The sequence below is a fragment of the Populus nigra genome, chromosome 1 (genome assembly GCF_951802175.1).
Source record: "Populus nigra chromosome 1, ddPopNigr1.1, whole genome shotgun sequence".
NCBI lineage: Eukaryota > Viridiplantae > Streptophyta > Magnoliopsida > Malpighiales > Salicaceae > Populus > Populus nigra.
Genome location: NC_084852.1, coordinates 48667023 through 48686447, shown reverse-complemented (window position 1 = coordinate 48686447; position 19425 = coordinate 48667023). Strand labels below are relative to the sequence as shown.

The 19425-nt window shown below is 33.4% G+C and overlaps 3 protein-coding genes across 3 annotated transcripts; 1 reads left to right on the top strand and 2 right to left on the bottom strand.

Annotated features, from left to right (window-relative positions):
* Positions 1 to 4434: 4434 nt before the first annotated feature.
* On the bottom strand, positions 4435 to 5760 carry LOC133682660 (aspartic proteinase CDR1-like). The gene has a single exon (XM_062106121.1). It carries the CDS (start codon positions 5758 to 5760, stop codon positions 4435 to 4437), a length of 1326 nt encoding a protein of 441 aa, XP_061962105.1.
* A 3617-nt stretch (positions 5761 to 9377) lies between these two features.
* Positions 9378 to 10436, top strand: LOC133682658 (pentatricopeptide repeat-containing protein At1g07740, mitochondrial-like). Its single transcript, XM_062106106.1, is given in 2 exon segments — positions 9378 to 10383; positions 10386 to 10436. Coding segments are annotated over 2 exon segments (843 nt in total). The 5' UTR covers positions 9378 to 9591.
* Positions 10437 to 10589: 153 nt separating this feature from the next.
* LOC133702092 (calcium-transporting ATPase 4, plasma membrane-type-like) lies at positions 10590 to 17833 on the bottom strand. Its single transcript, XM_062126298.1, has 7 exons — positions 17264 to 17833; positions 14530 to 14584; positions 12504 to 14446; positions 12264 to 12422; positions 11992 to 12163; positions 11379 to 11677; positions 10590 to 11296 (listed from the first exon to the last, which is right to left on the bottom strand). The coding sequence occupies exons 1-7, from the start codon at positions 17435 to 17437 to the stop codon at positions 10982 to 10984; spliced, it is 3117 nt and encodes a 1038-aa protein (XP_061982282.1). The 5' UTR covers positions 17438 to 17833; the 3' UTR covers positions 10590 to 10981.
* Between the last annotated feature and the right edge of the window lie 1592 nt (positions 17834 to 19425).

Sequence of the window (19425 nt, the reverse complement as noted above, 5' to 3'; positions counted from 1 at the left end):
TGAACCCTTATCTCATGCTATCTCTTCATCAGTCGCCCAAGCAATCCCAAGTCTATCCCATCTGCTAGTCAGGCAGCAGCAGCAGCCGTAATATTAGACTATACGAACAATGTCATCAAGTAGAAGCATACTAAGCTGTTTTTTGTTCTCTTGTATTTGTTACTATATGCGATTCAACTCTCTAGAGGGTGTTTCATGCTGTGGTTTGACAGAGCTTTTTAATGCTTGTTACTTGTATCATATTAAATTTGATAATTGAGCTGAATTATATTAAAAAGATTAAACATACTCCATAGGGTTATGTTATATTATATTTATTGAACATGAAATAGTTTCTTAATTAATGTATATGTTAGGTAATGTTTGATTACTACTTGAGACAGAAAAAACCAAAGAGAACTTATCTCCATGTACTTTATTTTCAAATTCCAAGATTCTCCTGAAAATATATTTATATTATCCTTTTTTATCTCAATCTCTTTAATCAAATATATCTTTATTTTTTCATGTTAACCTAAGAAAACCAAGCACAAAAACCTAATATTATACAGAACTGGACCTCCTACAAAAGGCAGCCCAAGCGAGTACCTAGGCCTATAATTGTTATCTATAACCATGTTGAATCCAAATGCAGGCGGCCCAGAGAGATTTAGACTTCGTTTATTGGAAAGATTAAAAATTGGAGACGGACCCATTTCTCTTTTATAAACATGATGATAGGGGGATCACTCCCTTCGGTTTCGGCATCAAGATTAACCTCACTGGCTAAAACGCTAGCCTGCTTCTGTAATCCTGCAAGGATAGGATAAATGTTCCTCAAAGCAGTGTAGAGGGATTCTGAGTACTCTTCGAATTCTACTTCTTTCTCTCCCAGAAACATGACAAAAGTTAGAACACTCCATTTGGAACTGATCTCTAGCTAGTCTACTTCTAAGAGTACTCTTCTAAGGACATGGCGGATGTTATTGAAGGCAGTGTGAATGTCTTCTCTCGTCTTGACACAACTTAACGCACCATGACTGGTGCTGAATTGCTCGAGTACAGGACACTTAACATCGTATATTGCATGCATGCAACAATATTCTAAGCCTTGAAGTTTGTAAGCTTTACGGGAAACTCAACTTTTTGAACAATTCCTGCAAGCTTTCGTTTCTTGTATTGGAACTCAGTTCTTACACCTGCAAGCTTTCCTGATCGAATCATTAATGTTGTTGTTCAATTTGACTCTCAGAAACGACTAGCTAGGGTTATATTTTGCATTTCATGCTTGTAGGGCTTTTACAATTCCAAGTGTCCGTTTGTTTTTTAGATTGCACCATAACGGGAAAATCCTTCACTAATTCCATGCTTTAACATTTAGGAGCTTTAAGGTTCCAATGTTCCATAGCAAAGCATTTCATTTTCGAAAAAAAAAATTATAGCATTGATCCCTGTGATTGTAAGAGATATGAATGCATGTGACATGCTCTTAGAATGATGATTAACAGCAAATTATCAGAGACTTGTAATTTCATAAAGCATTGATGAAAACTTAGTTGCTTTTTTTTTTTTTGATAATCTTCGAGGGGTCTGGACAACAATTTGAGTTTAATTTCTTTTTGATGTTTGGTCCTTAAAGATTAATATATATATTGGAGTAAACTAATTCCAGTAAAAATATTTTCATTCTAGATCTCACCATTGCTTGAGGTTCAATTTTTAATGGTGGAAAGGAGCGTGACGCATTAGCTTATGCTATTGCAGTGTTCCAATGATGTTTTTCTGGAAATTGTATGATTAAGGATTCTCCAATCACGATTAAAAAAAAACACTAGTAATGAATAATATTGTTTGATTTGATGGGGAATTTATAGCATGATTGTTTTTATGTTTCAAAGATATTTTAAAAAAAAATTAAATTTTTTTTATTTGTTTCAAATTAATATTTTTTGGTATTTTAAGATCAATTTGATGTAATGATATCACAATTAATTTTTAAAAAATAAAATAAATTTTTTTTAATATATTTCTATATAAAAAATACTTTAAAAAATAATTATTATTCCATTTCTAAACACAAAATATGATGGTTCACTAATATTTTTTAATGGAGATATTATAATTTACTACTCTCCTAGTGATAGGAGGCAATCATATTACCTTTTGAGTTATTACAATATTGAATACAGTGTTTGCGGCCGGTCTCTTTATGGAACATTTGCATGAATTTGCTCAATGGTTCTTATGCTTTAAATTTATGTTGTATATAAATTTTTTTAAGGAAAAAACTATCTTCAAACTAGTTCATATGTTAATTAAATATTTGAGATTAACTTTTCTTAAATAATCTTAAAAACAAATCTTCTAAAATTATCTACATCTACATCCGTCTGATTAATTTTTGTGTTGAAAACTCAGAATGCATAATACAAGAAAAGTATTTTCTTACCTCAACATGAAGCAATTTTATTTCAGTGATGTGTAGTCAATTTGCAAACAATGGTAAATGGCTGAAATCCTTCTTACAATATGGAGGGGATAACTTCTCATTATACACATAATAATTACAGCCATGTAATCCTATATAATAGGATGGATTAAATACAAATAATGAAAATATCCCAACAGCTATACAAGCGGATATAATTATGGTAACAGAGAACTTAATGCAGTGTATATTATGGAGAACCATTCGATTCTTTCCTTGTCACCCCCTGCAAGTTGAGCATGGCAGAACGGATAACATTGAGCTTGCTTTAAAGGCTGTTTGTCTACGTGGCTGAGGCTGTGTTTTATTTAAAACGCAGTCTGCAGCCATTTGGTAATAATAAAACTTATTTTATTGTGCATGGGGTCTACATGTTTTTTGCGTTTAAAACGCTAGAAAGAAAAAGCAACGAAAACCTACTTTGCATGCACTGTAGAAACGTGCGGACAGTGCAATTCACTGCTGTTCATGAGTGAATTGCACTGTTCACGTGAACACTGTCATTCACTTGCACTGTTCGCTTTTTTTTTAGTGTGTTAATTGTATTAATTTTTTTTTAAAAAAAAACTAGTTTAGAGAATTAAATTCATTCGCGATGTGAACAATATTAAAAAAAAAAAACTAGTATAGAGTGAATTAAATTTACGCGCACAGTAATATCAATTTTATATCTGATAATATTTTATCTAATTTTATTACACGCTCAAAAAGTTATGAAAACTGTAGTTTTTATCAGATGAATTTTGGACGTAATGAAATTATAAATAGTTTAATGGAATAATAAAAAATATTTTATATAAAGTATTATTTTTTTCATGATGTAATAAGAGTAATTAATTTTACAATATTTAAATTTAAAACCATCAATATTACTATATTTTTTAAAAAATTATTTTATAACCTTAATTTCAAAAATATTTTTAACCAAACACATTAAACTACTTTTTCTTAAACCTCAATTTGAAACACAGTTTTAACCAAACACATATTTTTTCAAACCAACCTTAACTAAACGTACTTTTTATAAAACAATTTTTTTAAAATTACAACCACAACAGCTACCGCAATACCAAATACACTTAAAATAGAAAAAACTGGGGTTTGGTGATGTTTTTTGTCAGCGAAGCAACAAGCTGCAGATGTGAAGGAAAAGAATTAACTTTCAAAGTGCAATTAGCAACAAATTTACGAACAAGTGGTAGTTCATCGCAATATGTTTTGACTGAGGACGAGTAACCGGATTGAGTGCCATAAGAATTGCACTTTGATCGTGGCAAAGAATTTTAGGTGGCTCTGAGAGTGTAACAAGAAGGTCTCAAAGCAATTGAATAATCCAAGCAATATCAACAGTGGCGATTTTCTGCTTCCACGCTTGAATGAGATACAATGCTTTGTTTTCTTTGAGGACCAAGAGATTAAACTGGCTTAGAAAAAGATAGCATAGCTGGTATTAGAATGACCTGTATTAGGACATTCAGCCCAGTTCGCATTAGAATAGAGGAACAAACTGGTTTCTCCACAACATGTAATTGGAGGACATATGCACCATTGTGTTGAGCGGAAGAGTAGGAGATAAAAAAGACGAATCAACCATGGTGAGGATCGAAAAAAAAAACCCAGCTCTGATACAGTAAAGGTGTTTGACAAACAATGATAAATGGTTGAAATCCCACTTGTGTAGGAACCATGGTTCAAATCTTTTTTTCTAATGAAGTAGTTACATCAAGCACACAGACCAGTTTATTAAATTCTCTAAATACACAAGATAAAAGTGTACCTTTAAGATCACAAGTGAAGAATTTTAGTCTCGATTGATAGATGCTTCAGTACTTCACTGATGTAAAGATGAACCGAAAAGGGAAAAAAAAAAGACTTCATTGCTATAAGGACCATCACCATTAGCATACACTTTTATTTCTACTGGTAGGGATCATTACCCAGATAGAGAAACAAAGGAAATTACAATCTCAGCCATTTTTCTCACAATCCTCTGGACCAAAACTCAGCACTCGAGCTTTAGTATCGTACACAAACTTTTGCTTCATTTGCTGATAAGCACCAATTATGGTCTTAGAATCATCAGAAAGCATTGACAAGCAGAAAACATTTTTTCCCTCGAACTCACGGAACAAGAAGATGGCTTCAGGTTTAACTTCAAGGTCAGCATTCTCCAAATGGAATGTGACAACCGGAAGGTTCTTGCGGCCGGCATCCGATAATTGTTCATAGCAAAGATCCTTGTGCAACTTGTGAATGACCCATCTCTTCAGGTTTTGATTGCTCGACAAATGATTTGCCAAAGCTGTGTGTAGTGTATCAAAAATAGGTTTGACAAGTAATGTGGCCAGGGTACCAGCATCTATGATGCATCCTCCGCTACCGTCTTTTCTCACAGCAAGATCGGTTTTGGTGATGTTGAGCTTCACCCCATTAACACTTATGCCTAGCAAATTCACATGATAAGCTGCAGAGGGCTTGACTTGCATTATTTTTGTAGTTTGTAAATTTTTTGATTTCACAACATGTTTGCCAAACCTTAAATAGGTATTGTGTGTGTTGTTTGCTGTGATGCAATATGAGAACTTTCCATGACTGATTGAGCCTAATTGTGCTAGAAAAGATCGAGGACCCCATCCCATACCCAAAACCCCACTCACCGGATTTTTGTCAAGCAAGAAAGCATATATCATGTTTCTACTATCGGTGCTGCATCCAAAACTAATGCTCTTGAGAGCTGTGTGTTTGCCATGGTTAGAATAGAAAGTGAAAGTTTCATTAGCAAGATTCCCGCTGGTGTAGGAACCTGGACCATAGGTTACATTATAGGCACATAAGCCTTCTTTGCATTGGTTTGGCTCGCAGAAGGAGTGTTGATTGCAAGATACAGGCTTGTAAGATTTGGATTGAGAACTGGGGTATGGAGGATCCTTATGAGGGAAGCACATGTTGCCTTTATTTTGGCAACCTTCACATTGAATCCAAGAGAGCTCATTACCAGTGTCTATTTGAAAGTAGTAGGTTTTGAAATGTGTACGATGAGATTTTTCTTGGAAGGAGCCAACACCAACTTGTGCCAAGAACAAAAAGGGGTCACCATAGGAAGTGAGAGGACTCATCATCCTGTTCATGACAGCTTTATTTGTTGACATCATGCTGGTTTGGTGGTGCAACCCAGCAAAAGGGCAAGCAGCTGGCTGTAGAATCTGCTCACCAGGAGGAAGATTACCAGGGTAAAGAGGGGATTGTGGGGAGTCTTTGTGGATGAGCTCCATGGTTAAGCCATCAAGTTGCATTGTTGCAATGCAACCCAGCATCATGGATGAGAGAAAGAAGAGAAAAATGAAGGAAAATTTTAGGGACATTTTACAGACTAGATAGAGATTCAAGATGGATTCTGATGGAAAATTATGACAAGTAGGAGACTATAAATATATATTTTGCAAATCAATCTTGTATGGCATCACTAGAGATAAAGGGTTGCCAACATTTACTTGTTGCTACCTTAATTTTGGATTGTTGTTAATTATTATATCATTGAAGGTGAATCTGGAGACCAGATACTGGCTTTCAATGCCCATTAATGTTTTAACTAAAAAGAGCTGCTGCAAAAACTGCAAGATTATCCGTTTGGTGCAACTTGATACATCACTATATATCTCACTCGCTCGTATCCGCCGCGGATTGTAACTTTTTTTTAAAGAAAAAAAATCTAGTAGATAGAATGTTTTGATATGTTTTTTTGTTATAAAATTTTTTTAAAGTGTAAGTTGAAAATTATATATATATATATATATCTAATCAAATAAATTGATAATCACATAAATAAATAAATAAAACATTGTTAACAATAACAAAAAGAAAAACAAGAAAAATTGAGTATAAAAACAAATACTATACAATGTGGACACATCATAAATATTATTTTAAAATAAATATTTTTTATATATAAAATAAAGCTTATCTGTATAAAAACAAAAAACATTTTTTCAAAAATTAAATACAAAACATAACATTTTTTTTAATTCAATTAAAAAAAGGTTTGCAAAACCCGTGCCCTAGGTTATGAGATCAGAACATGTTTGTGTCTATTAAATTTATTTATTAAAATAAATAAAATATAATAGAAATAGAAACACATATGAAACTTAGTGAATAAAATAAAAGAAAAAAATACTACACGAAGTCGGACATATTAGAAATATTATTTTAAAATAATTTTTTTAAAAATAAAGCTTATCTATGCAAAAATAAAAACATTTCTTCAAAAACTAAATACAAAATAAAACATTTTTTTAAAAAAAAACAAACCTCTATCTAAAAAAGACTACAAAACCCATAGCCTAAATCATGAGATCAAGATAAATTAATAGAAAAGAAATTAATGATAACAACAAAATTAATTTTTTTTTAGAATACGTCAATATGATAAAATCCTTACCCATATCAACTCTTAAAACACATGACTTGTGTCACTAGATCGGGAGTACAACAAATGAAAAAACCATAAAGTCCAATCCCCAATAAATCAAATACTTAAAGATAAAACCGGGGAAAAAATCCATCATACAAAAAAAATGTAATTAAAAGAATAAGGGTAAAAATAAAAATAAAAATAAATTAGAGGGCATAAAAAATTAAATTGGAGGGTTACATTTAAAAGTAAAAAAATTTAACAAAAGGAAAAAAAATCAAAAGAATGAGGACTAAACTGAAAAAATAAAACAACATAAACTTTAATTAAATGATGAAATTGAAAATAACAAAACTCTAACAGAAGAGCTAAGAAAAAAAAATAAAAAATCAAGAGAATAAAGACTGAACTGAAAAAAATAATGTATAGACTAAATTGAAAACATTAAGAACTTTTCTAAAAGAGTCAAGAACTAAAATAAGCAATCAGAAACGTAATGACCAAACTTGAAAAAGAAAAAGAAAAGAGGACATGCACGAACTTTTTCAGCAAAAGAAAGAAAAGAAGGAAGGAAAAAAAAAAGAACCACCGCCAATAATAAATCACTCATCAACCATCATCAAGTATCGCACCAAGAGGAAAAGGGAGCGGTAGTGCTTTTAATGATGAAACAACAAATTTGGCTACCGGGAGATGTCGTACGCGTTGTCTAAAAAGCACATACGGCTCCCTATAGGTCAACTCGTGTTGTCCACATTCCTACATCTTTTTTATTAAAAAATTAATTATTAAGAGCAAAAAGTCCAAAACTCCCTCCATATTTTTTGTATTAACAAAAAAACCTATGTGAAAAGACAAAATCACCCTTGAACTATTGCCTCTTTTTTTTTTTAGGGCATAAAAGTCAATGCATAATTTTGTAGAAAATGTAAAGATATAAATACCCTTAGTCAGTCAACTACTCATTTTTTTATTTTATTATGGGGGTAAATAAGTGTTTTTTATTGTTCATAAAAAAGATGAAAATAATCATTTACAAATCTTTAATGGCTAATTGGCCTTTGGAAAAGAAGAAACTACAGTTAAAATCAAGATAAATAATTTGTTTTTCAAAGGATAAAAGTGTAATTTTACGAATAATCTTTTGTGTTTGTGTGCATATTAAACTTTATAGTGTTTTGGCCATGCGTTTTAAAATATGTTCAAGTTATACTACGATGATAGTTACTTTTTTAAATCACTCAAATTATTTCAACATTAATCTGATATGATAACTAATTTAATGGCTTAATTTAGATGCAACTTAATACCTATAATGAGTGATGGATATTTCAATTGTAGTAGTTTTAAAATCTAGACCAGTCTAGCAAGTTAATCCGAAACTTATGTGATCCGGGATCTGGACTGATATAGGTTGAAAAATAAATAGAAAATGAAAAAAATACAAATGACCCGGTTAAAAACTTAGGTTGACTTGGTCATCAATTCATTGACTTTTATTAAATTTTTTTTATCAAAACAATATAGTTTTAATTATTTTAAAAAAATAATTTTAGGGTAGACCCTCCCAACTCATGATATATGTTTTATCTCGGATTAAGTTTTAAAATTATGATTTAACTGTGAAATAGTAAGTGATAGGAAGCAATATATCTAATACTATTTTTTATTATTATTATAACCTATCTATGCTAAGTAAAATTTATTTGTGCCTTGAATTATTAATTTTTTTTTGGAGAAAAGCTTATTAAACTAAAAAAAAAATTGCAAGTGATACGAAACAATCATAAATTTATTATTTCAATTGAAAAATTTTGTTCTAATTTGTATGAAAACCTTCTCACTATTTTATTTTTTGTTTAGAGTATCAGTAATAGAAAAAAATTGCTAGGTTTGTTCTTTATAAGAAACTATTGCATAAATATGAAATGTATTTAGGTAGGGTTTGGAAACACAATTCTAACACCGTTTAGTAAAAATTATAATTTGTTTTTGTTAAAATTAATTTTTTATATTTTTAAATCGTTTTGATGTGTTGGTATAAAAATAAATTTTTTTCAAAAAAATATATTATTTTAATATATTTTTATATATAAAACATTTTACAAAGCAACTGAAATCACAATACCAAATGCTACTTAATCATTGAGTCATAAACAATAATACTACATTGATTTAATTCATGTCCTCCTTTTGTTTTCGCATTACCAACTTCAATTATTTATAGATAATATTTAGGTATTTGTCTGCCAAACTGGTTCTTTAATATATATTTATTAGATTCACCTGCTAGACTGAGAGGAAAATAATTAAAATAAAATAAAATAAAATTGACCCAATGCCTAGAAGTTTGATGAAAAGACAATGAAATCAATCCCAACTAATAATTATAGTTGTGAAACCTAATTTGGTATAACAATTTGATTCGGAAAATTCAGGATAAAGAGTTAAACCTGGGTTGAGCTCTCCCTTGAAAAAGACAAAATCTGATCAATGAAATCAGGTTGGTCAATTCCAAGTCTAAATCTAATCAAATCAACATCAAATAAAATAAAACACTATTATTTTAAGAAAAAATGATTAATTTGACTCAATAACACATCAATTGAATGGTGTTCATAGAAATAATTGGATTGGATTTAAATCTATAATTATATTCAATTCTTTCAAAAAAAATTTACCCGAGTATACTGGATATAATGAGTATCTCCTAATGGGGTTTAAACCTGACTACCCTTCAGACTCTGCTCTCATATACAAGCTTGCACGTTGTCAGGATTTTGAAGCGGTTGAGGAAGTTCTTGGTTATGTGCAAGATAATACTGTTCATTGTCAAGAAACCCTTTTCATTGCTTTGTTTCAACATTATGGGAAAGCCCATCTGGTTGATAAGGCTGTTGAGCTTTTTCATAGAAGGACTTGCTTTAACCGTGTCCGTACGCGTCAGTCTTTGAATAGTCTACTTAATGTTCATGTTGATAATGATCGGTTTCTTGTGGCCAATGAATTGTTTGATAAGGCTTGTAAATTGGGGTTTCGTTTAAATTCGGTCGCCTTTAATGTAATGATCAGAAGGCAGTTTGAGAACGGTGAGTGGGAGCAAGCTTGCAAGGTGTTTGAAGAAATGCTTGAGACGAAAGTGGAACCCAGTGTTGCGACGTTTAATAGTCTTATTGGGTATTTGTGTGGAAATGGGGAGTTGGATAAGGCATTGTTAGAGGATATGATTAAGAGAGGGAAGCGTCCAAATGCGGTAACATATGCTTTGTTAATGGAAGGCTTGTGCTTGATAGGCGAGCATGATGAGGCTAAAAAGATGGTGTTTGATATGGAATACAGAGGGTGTAAACCTGCAGTTGTGAATTTTGGTGTTTTGATGTCCGATCTTGTGAAGAGAGGGAAGATTGAGGAAGCAAAATCTTTGGTTCATGAAATGAAGAAGAGGCATTTGAAGAAGGATGATGTTACTTACAATATATTGATCAATTATCTTTGTAAGGAGGGCAGGGCAGGGCAGCAGAGGCCTATAAAGTTTTGTTTGAAATGCAAGTTATGTAACCTGATACTACAGTCAATAAATTGTTATTTTCCTTCCCCATTTGCAGTTTACCGTCTGCTCCATACTTTCTTTCTCAATTGACCATAAGGAGTTCAGAAAGTAAAATGATTCTAGCATTCTTAAAAAAAAAAAAAAAAAGGGGGTTCAAATCCTTCAGTTTCAGCATTGCAGATTTATTATTTTATCATGTCTATAAAATTTCATGAATTGACACTTGCCATAAAGAATATCAAGTATTTGCAAACAAATCGTAAGTTTCCCACTCCAAAAGTACAATTTCTTGCCTTATCTCCCATAAATTCTGCAGACAATCCAAGCAAACTGCAACGCAACAAAGATTGAGGTATCGGGAAGATGTTAGTTTGGTGCTTGTCGCTCATTTACAAGACCTTACTTTCAAGTAATAGAAGGAAATATTTGTTTCAGCTCCACCTGCAAATAAGGGCAAGCCACATCAACAGTAAATACAGCTTGATTTTGGCTGCTGCTTTCAATGCATGTTGCCTACGGTATTTTGCTTTAGACCCTTCACAAGTCAAACACTCTACGCCAAATCAGGACCGCTAGGAAGAGGCTCATAACCATCGTGATGCTTGGAAGTGTTGTCATCTTTCTTAGTTTCAACAGGAATGCACTTCAGGATGACAGCAATGACTAAACTTGCAGCTCCAATTAAGATACTGGCCAGCCATAATTCCCAGCTTAAGGGAACAGTATTAGCAAATGTGCCCAAGAATTCAACTATCACAATCTGGAAAACCACCGTGGAGAACATGACAGCCAAGAAAATCCAGCTACTAAAGATGCCTTTGAAGACATTTATCTTCTCCATATCTCGGCTGTTTATTTCGTTGAACACCTAAACATATATTGGATATTTAGCAACGAAATTTCTATGAGATGTTGTGATGCTAAGGCAGTTGAAGATCAAAGTATGATACCTGGCAGAGAACAAAGGTATTGAATATGAATGTATTCAGGATTTTAGTAGCATCTGAACCCGAAAGCTTCAGGAGATGTTTCCCATCAAATTGGAGGATGACAAGGACAATTATTTGATAGATGCTTTGTCCAATGATATTCCTCCACATGGTCTTGGTGATTATGCTTACATTCCTTCCGATTGGAGGTCTTTTCATCAGTCCATCATGAGGTGGTTCTGTAGCCAATGCTAATGCACCAAGAGTGTCCATGATTAAGTTCACCCAAAGCAGCTGAACAGTGGTCAATGGCGCATTTCCTGCAAATTATTTAACCAATTTTAGTCATGTATTTTGAAGTGCAGATATCAAGCTCCAGAAGAAAGTCAGTATCAGGATATTATCCAGTTAAAGTTCTGCGAAAAGAGGGTCCTGAAAAGGAGAATTTAGGACATTCTTATCCTTCAAAATTTTCCATGAATTGACTGCTCTAGATTCTCAAAGCTGCATCCTTTTTACTGCAAATTTATGAATCAACTATTGCCCCAAGCATTGGTCCCTAAGGCCTTGAAAGAAAGATCAATAAAAGATTAACATTTAGAACTTAGCAGGTTAGTGATGCAAAGGAACTAACCAGAGATGCATGCAGAAATAAAATTGATCATCAGGGCAACAACATTGACCGTTAACTGGAACTGAACAAACTTCTGGATGTTGATATAAACTGCTCGACCCCATCTTGCAACATTCACTATGGTTTTAAAGTTGTCATCCATCACGATAACATCGGCACTTTCTTTTGCTACCTGCAGGAAAGAGGAGAAAAATGCTGAGCCACTGCCTACTGGGATTACCAAAAACAGACAATGAGGAAGTGTATCCAGGAGGACCAGGACATCAACAAACCTCTGTTCCTGCTATACCCATAGCAAGCCCAATATCTGCCTCTGCCAAGGCTGGAGCATCATTAGTACCATCTCCAGTCACTGCCACAACTTCCTTAAATACATTCCTCAATTGAGTAACTAATTTATGCTTGTCTAAAGGCGATGATCGCGCCATAACCTGCATTGCCATTTAAACATTTTAGGAACTTTTCCACTTGATTAAGAATAACTTATTCAAGTTTCGAAGAAGTTGCAAGACCTGAAGTTTTGGTATTATTTCCTCCAACTCCTGAGGACTCTTAGTGCGGAAATCTGGCCCTTCAATTGCCAGGCCAGTATCTGTCAAGATGCCACATTCCTTAGCTATGGCTTTTGCAGTGTTGATATTGTCACCAGTGACCATCCGCACGGTGATTCCAGCAGCTAAGCAAGTCTTAACAGCTTCCTTCACCCCAGGGCGTACAGGATCCTTGATTCCAACAACAGCAATTAGTGTATAGTTGTTGTCAGGTATACTATCTGCATCAGAAGTCTTCTCTATATCCTTGAAAGCGAAGCATAGAGTTCGTAGGGCTTCACAGGCAAAACCATTTATGACATCTGTGATGTTCTGTCTTTGATTTTCAGATAGTGGCACAGATTTGCCATCAGCAGTTAAAATCTTGTCACACATTTTCAAAATTATTTCTGATGCACCTTTGCAGAATGCTCGAAATCTACTGTTGTCAGGAAGAGAAACAAGCACAGACATCTTCTTCTTTTCTGAATTGAAGGGCTCGACTTTCACTATCTCAGATTCGATATGATGAGTTTTAAAATCACCTCCCAAAAGCAATCCAAACTCTACTATTGCTGTCTCTGTCGGCGTCCCCAAAATGTTAGTCTTTCCATCTTTTCCCTTGGTCACCTCTGATCCTGTGTTCTGAAATATAGATTGCAAAAGGATTCCATGCACATCTTCAGAGACAGAGGACATCAACAGATCTTTATTGTCATTAGTTTGTATTGATTTTGTTTTCTCACAGATCCATATTTTGTTCACCACCATATGATTTGTAGTCAATGTTCCGGTTTTATCTGTGCAAATGCAACAAGCAGAACCCATTGTTTCACATGCAGAGAGATGCCTCACTAGTGCTCTATCTTTCATTAATTGCTTCATTGCAAATGCAAGACTAAGTGTAACTGCTAATGGAAGCCCTTCAGGAACGGCGACAACAATTATGGTGACCGCAATGGCAAAGAAATTTAGAAGCTGCAGAGCATCCCTACTTGACCATTTTGTGATCTCATGGTTGTGTGCCTTGGCCACTAGAAACCGTGCCATCAGAACCAAAAATGTCATGACAGCAAAAGCCAAACCAATTTTCCCAATAATAGTTGCAACCCCATTAAGCTTCACTTGCAGTGGTGTTTCATCTTCCCCGACTTCGCTCAAAGTAACCATCAGCTTACCCCATTCAGTCCTCATACCAACCGCTGTCACCAGCATTTTACCAGACCCATCCTGTATTTTGGTTCCTGATAGAAGAAAGGGCTTCTTTTCATTTATGTTCACCGGCTCACTCTCACCTGACAAGCTGGATTCGTCGACTGATAAGCTGTGGCCTGATATAAGAATGCCATCTGCAGGAACCACATCTCCAATTGATAGATGAACAACATCTCCAACCACCAAATCAAAGATAGAAACCTTCTGTCTTCTACCTTCTCTGGTAACCTGAACAGTAACATTTTTCTTCTCCTTATCCAAGACCTTAAATTGCAAGGACTGCCTGTAATCACTTATTGCAGTGACCATCACTACTAGCAAAATGCAAAGTACTATTCCCACCCCATCATACATTCCATTTGGCCAACCTTCAGTTGCAATACCAACACCAACAGAGACCACAGCACATGCCATGAGAATAATTAATGTCAAATCATGCAAAGCATCCCAAACAAACATCCATAAAGATCTGGCAGGTTTCTCAGCATATTTGTTAGGGCCATATATATTTTGCCTAATAGATATGTCACTTGAGACAACCCCATCATTCAAAGACACAGAGACTTCTCTGGCCAATCCTTCAACCCCCCCATGAGATTCCAAAGCCTTGTTATCTTGGGACCGAACGATGGCTGCGAGTTCATCCGGCTCAATGCCGAAACCAGTTTGCCTGACATTGTCTGAGAGCTTGTGCTCAACTCGATTAGCAGCTGTATCAAATAAAACCTCATCATTCAGAAAAAGACAGAATTGAAATAAATTTTTTTTTTACTGAATCTAGTAACAATCGTACCCGCGATGAAGTGCAATGCTGCCTTTTTCACATAAAGAGCTATCCGTATCTTTTCCTGGCCAAACATGAGAGTATGTTAATTCTAGGAACTGTTAAAAAAGGAGGGGAAAACTCTACCAACACTCTCTCTTCTACAGCGGTAAAAATCTAACTACTAGTCCAGGATCAACCAATACTAGAAAAGAACATAATATTACTTGGGCTACAAAAAAACATAAAATTGCAGTTTTTGCAGAAGATTAAACATCATTACTACATGGTCAAGTGGTTGGTATGGAGTGTCTTCAAAGCTGGCAATGATTTCTGTAAGAAACCCAGACACATACTTCTCATGATGGACCTAAAATTTTCAAAAAGTCTTTAGCACCCAAAAACTTTATGATTGATTAGATAAACCAAATAATTGGCCATTAAATCCTAGGCCACCAGTCTCACTAACCACTCGAACAGTATTTTTCTGGATGGATGTTATTATTTATGAAGCAATATCATCCAGTTCTGCTTCTGTATGTTTTAGACGGATTAGTTACCCTTGTCTCAGCGAAAAACTCTGGCTGGTAGTTCTTCGTATGGAATATTTATAACCCAAATTTTCAGTTTAGAATCATACACTGATGCACTGGTAATATGTACACGTGTGATGAACTTGTATTTAAATTACTGAATTAAACATACTTCAAATCTGATCAAAATAAAACCTACGTCCTACTCGAAAATTAAGTACTTTTCATCCTCACTGTAACATCAGCACAATCAAAGCAAGCTATGCGATTGGTCTGGCAGTCTTTCGAGGATAAGTTTTAGCTCTATCAAATAGAAGCTAGTCATGGATTCGTGGGTTATATATAGTGTTAAGTGAAGACAAGAAATGACTCCACTCTTCATTGTTTGAAGTACATAAAGTATATCAATAATGGGAAGAAAAGAGATGATGAAAATTCTAAAAAGTTGGATCATATTCAATTCTCTAGGTATGTATATTTTGACTAAGATACAACCTGTGTGTTGTACACGTTTGAAAGTTCCAGAACTATATCATTCACATTAATTATCTGGTCTCAAGTTGATAATTCTTAACCTAGGTTTCCGGATAATATATTGCCTAGTCTTCCTCCCTAAGACGACTTGTCATGTCAATAACTGGGAGCAGCCATTAGGTACTCGTCGTGGGACACCATCAAAGAACACGGCATTGTTCCTTATTTCAACGAGTCAAATGACATGCATGGTTCGTCGGGGTTGCTAAGAATGCTGTAAATTTCTTTGGTTACCGTTCGAGTCTTTGAAAAGAATACCTACCTGCTTTATCAGCTATTGAAAACACCATAACAACAGAGGAAAGCAACATTCAAGTATCTAAACCTTTTAGCTAGCAGACTCTTGGAAAAGAAAGCCCTCCTTACCGGCTATTTAAAACAAGTTACTAGCTTAGGAAAGAGACATTCAAAGCTTTGAAACTTTAGCAAGCAGTTGACTTTAGGAATGCTGATGCTACAGGGAAGTTTCCTAAGATCCATATTACTTTTTGTTACATGACCAGTTGAACACAAGGCAAGATTTGTCTGAATAATGCTGAACTCATATTTGAACAAAATGCTAGTTCACAATTTTTTTGGTTCAAATGGAGGCCCAATAGTTCTTACACTCCAAGGATATGAACCTGAAACTTGTGGAAATCTAAAGCCTTAGTATGTGTTTGGCATTGTTATAACTTTTGCGGCTAAAGTTTTCAACAAAATCATGCAAAACTATGGTGTGTGATTAACCAATAAACGAAATGCTTAATTTTCAACAACTAGCAACCAGTTTAGAAAAGGAATTCAAACTGCCATTCAAGAAAAACTCCAGCTTTGAATGCATGAATAGGTCAACAAATTTCTCAAAAACAAACAGGATACAAAGACTTAAGAGAAGGGGTTATCCCCTTTGGTAAGACCTTTCCATCAGAGGAAAAGAAAGAAATATCAGCAGTGGCTCACCTTTTCTTCTTCATGAACAGCCAATTTACATATACCACTCAACCTAAATCAAGAGTCTTGGCCCACGAAATCAATACTTAGATGACCTTTTCCAGAAGTCAAAAGGTGTAAATAAAGGGATTCTCACTTCTTCTTTTTTTTTTCTGATTTGAATATTTCGATTTGCTAAGAAAACAATTAAAACATCTCTACCCGTATAAGAATGCGGGCAGCATGAAAGAGAGTTTAGTTAAAATTAATAACGAGAAAATTGCTTCCTCGTAGAAATCAGTAAAAATTGAGCAAAAAAATATTTTGGTAATTTCTGCCAAAACAAATTTCTTGAAAGATTCTTTAGGATTTTTTTACAAAGTGATTAATTGCTCGAAGATTTTTGGTAAAATCAGCATGCAAGATTTGATTTCTTTCCGATCAACTAACCACATTGGACCCATAATTTATTTACAATTTGTAGTAACATATGGTAAAATTTTGCCATGTCTTGTCTCAACGATAAGAGTTATTCTCGTATCAGTTTTTATGCAACAATTCGATCACCTACTTCTCCTTGGATTCGATCTTAAGAAGGTTATCCAAAACATCTGGACTTATGCATTTATATTATATATATAAAAAAATTCTTATCAACAACTTAATTTCTGATAGTTACATTAATTATTTGTTCAAAAACTTTCTGGAAAAAAAATAAAAGGAAAGGGAGAAAGTGTGAACCTAGATCACAAGAAACATGACCAACAGGCATTGTAAAGTCTGACCTGGAGATTTTGACGTTTCTTTTCAGCTTCAGCTCTTTTGGCAAGATCAGCAACCATTCGAAACCTCCGGCGAGGATTCCTGACGACGGAAACAGCAGATCTCCATCTTCTTAAAGCCTCGTCAGAGGGTCTCTTTGCATCAACTACGAAGTTTTCTTTCAAGTATTTCTCCATATAGAAAGCTTGTCAAATCCGAAGATCAAAAGAGAACAAAATGGTGTATCAAGAAATTAAAGGGTTTCAATAACATGGAGCTAGCAATACTCTTGATGAGGAAAGATTCAAACGTAGCCGATAATGGCGCGCAGGAATCAGGAAAAACAGCAAGACAGGAGGAAAAAGTGTGGCGAGAACATTTGTAATCAAATATTTATAAGCACAGTTACCTCCTTACCGTATCCTACCCGAGGGTCGACCGATCTAAGGCTCAAAATCATTGGTCGGTCGAACACAACTTTTTCTTTTTATAAAAATCTCAAAACAATATTAAAAAAAAATAATCATATTTCTACTGATTCGAGTCGAGTCGGTGAAGTTGTAGACAAGGTGGTCACCAAGAAAACCCACCGATACGAGTCCTATAGCTAGGTTTAGAAGAATAACTGTCAAAATGGACTTGGTTTCTATTTATACAAGGAAAGAATTCAACATATAGGAAATTGAAATTTGATATTGAAAAAAAAACCCCGAAATGGAAATTAATGACCATTTTTATATCAATATTGAGATAAATTCCATGGGGGTAATTAAAGGTGTAACACGTGATCATAAAGTTTATGTTGACAGAGACAAATATGGAGAAAAATAAGGTTATACCAAAAGAGAAACTGGAATCGATAATTAAAGGAGTTAGTTGACTAAAACAAGAAGTGCGGTACATGCACAGGATTTTTACAAAGGTTTGCAATTTTTTTTTTATTTTTATTAATGTAGATATTCAGGTCACCTTACGTGCATCTTAATTAATTTTACAGATTCTGAAATTAACGACTATGTAAATCTCCGGTGACCGCTATATTAATAAAGTTTATATTTTTTTGATATCAATGGATGGTATATCTTAAATTGGAATGTCACGTAGATGAACTTAATCTTATTAAAAGTAATTGGATATAAAGAAAAAAGTTAATATAAATCAAGAAGGAATAATTATATAAATATAAACGAGAAACGCTCGAGTTGGAATTAATAACATAAATGATAGCCAATGGCATATTATAAGTTACAGCTTGGTCCTATTAATTAATTAATATGTTATATGATCATTGGATAAAAAAGGGTTAATTATGACTAATAAGAAATCAATATAACCCACATAAAAAATTCTAATTTTCAAAGAAAAAGTTACTATGAAAATTCTAAAAGCCCTTTATGAATCATATTTTTAAACTTTCATCTAAGTTAATTTACACGTTTGATTTTATAGGATTGTAGAGGTTGGTGTTCCATGGAAATTAAAAAGTTTGTGGAGTTTGTCAAGAGGATGGAGAGGAAACTAGAGCTATGAAATGTATGCATAAATTATGTTCTTCTTGCATTTACAAGAGGTTAAAAATTAAGAAAACATTTTTTATGTGTATATATACTCATGGAATTTCCAAGAATATAATATAGGGATTTTAGAATTCAATTTTTCCTAGGTATTTTTTTGTTTTGAAATTAGGACTTTTTTTTATATAGGTGATCTTGATTTCTTACTACTCAAATTATATTCTTTGAAAAGCATAATTATACATATACTAAAAGAAAGAAAATGGTGTTTTGATATATAAAAAACATGGTTATAAATTTTGTTAATTTTTTCACTGTAGCACTAGCGTAGCAGTGGTAAATTTATATAAAAAAAAAATTATGAGGAAATAGTACTTTTCTATATAAATGACATAATTGTAAATTTTATTTATTTTTTCTACTATAGCAGTACCATAGTAGTGGCAAAATTATAATTTTTATTTGTTTTAGAAAACAAATTTTTTTATATATTTTTTCTTTTTATACTTGATATTTTTTTTATCATTTTAAACTTGGTCTATTTATCCTCATTTTTTTTATCTTTATTTTTTGTAATTTTTCCTTTTGTTTCCTTGCATTTTTTTAAAAAAAGTATGGAATGAAGGGTTCATATTTAAAAATAGAAGAGTTATTCAACTAAATTTGTTTTA

Coding starts and splice junctions, on each gene's coding strand:
- LOC133682660 (XM_062106121.1), bottom strand. CDS start 5,760: ATGCAACTTGATGGCTTAACCATGGAGCTCATCCACAAAGACTCCCCA.
- LOC133702092 (XM_062126298.1), bottom strand. CDS start 17,437: ATGGAGAAATACTTGAAAGAAAACTTCGTAGTTGATGCAAAGAGACCC. Junction 14,585..17,263: donor AGAAACGTCAAAATCTCCAG/GTCAGACTTTAC, acceptor ATGTTTGGCCAG/GAAAAGATACGGATAGCTCT. Junction 14,447..14,529: donor AGCATTGCACTTCATCGCGG/GTACGATTGTTA, acceptor TATTTGATACAG/CTGCTAATCGAGTTGAGCAC.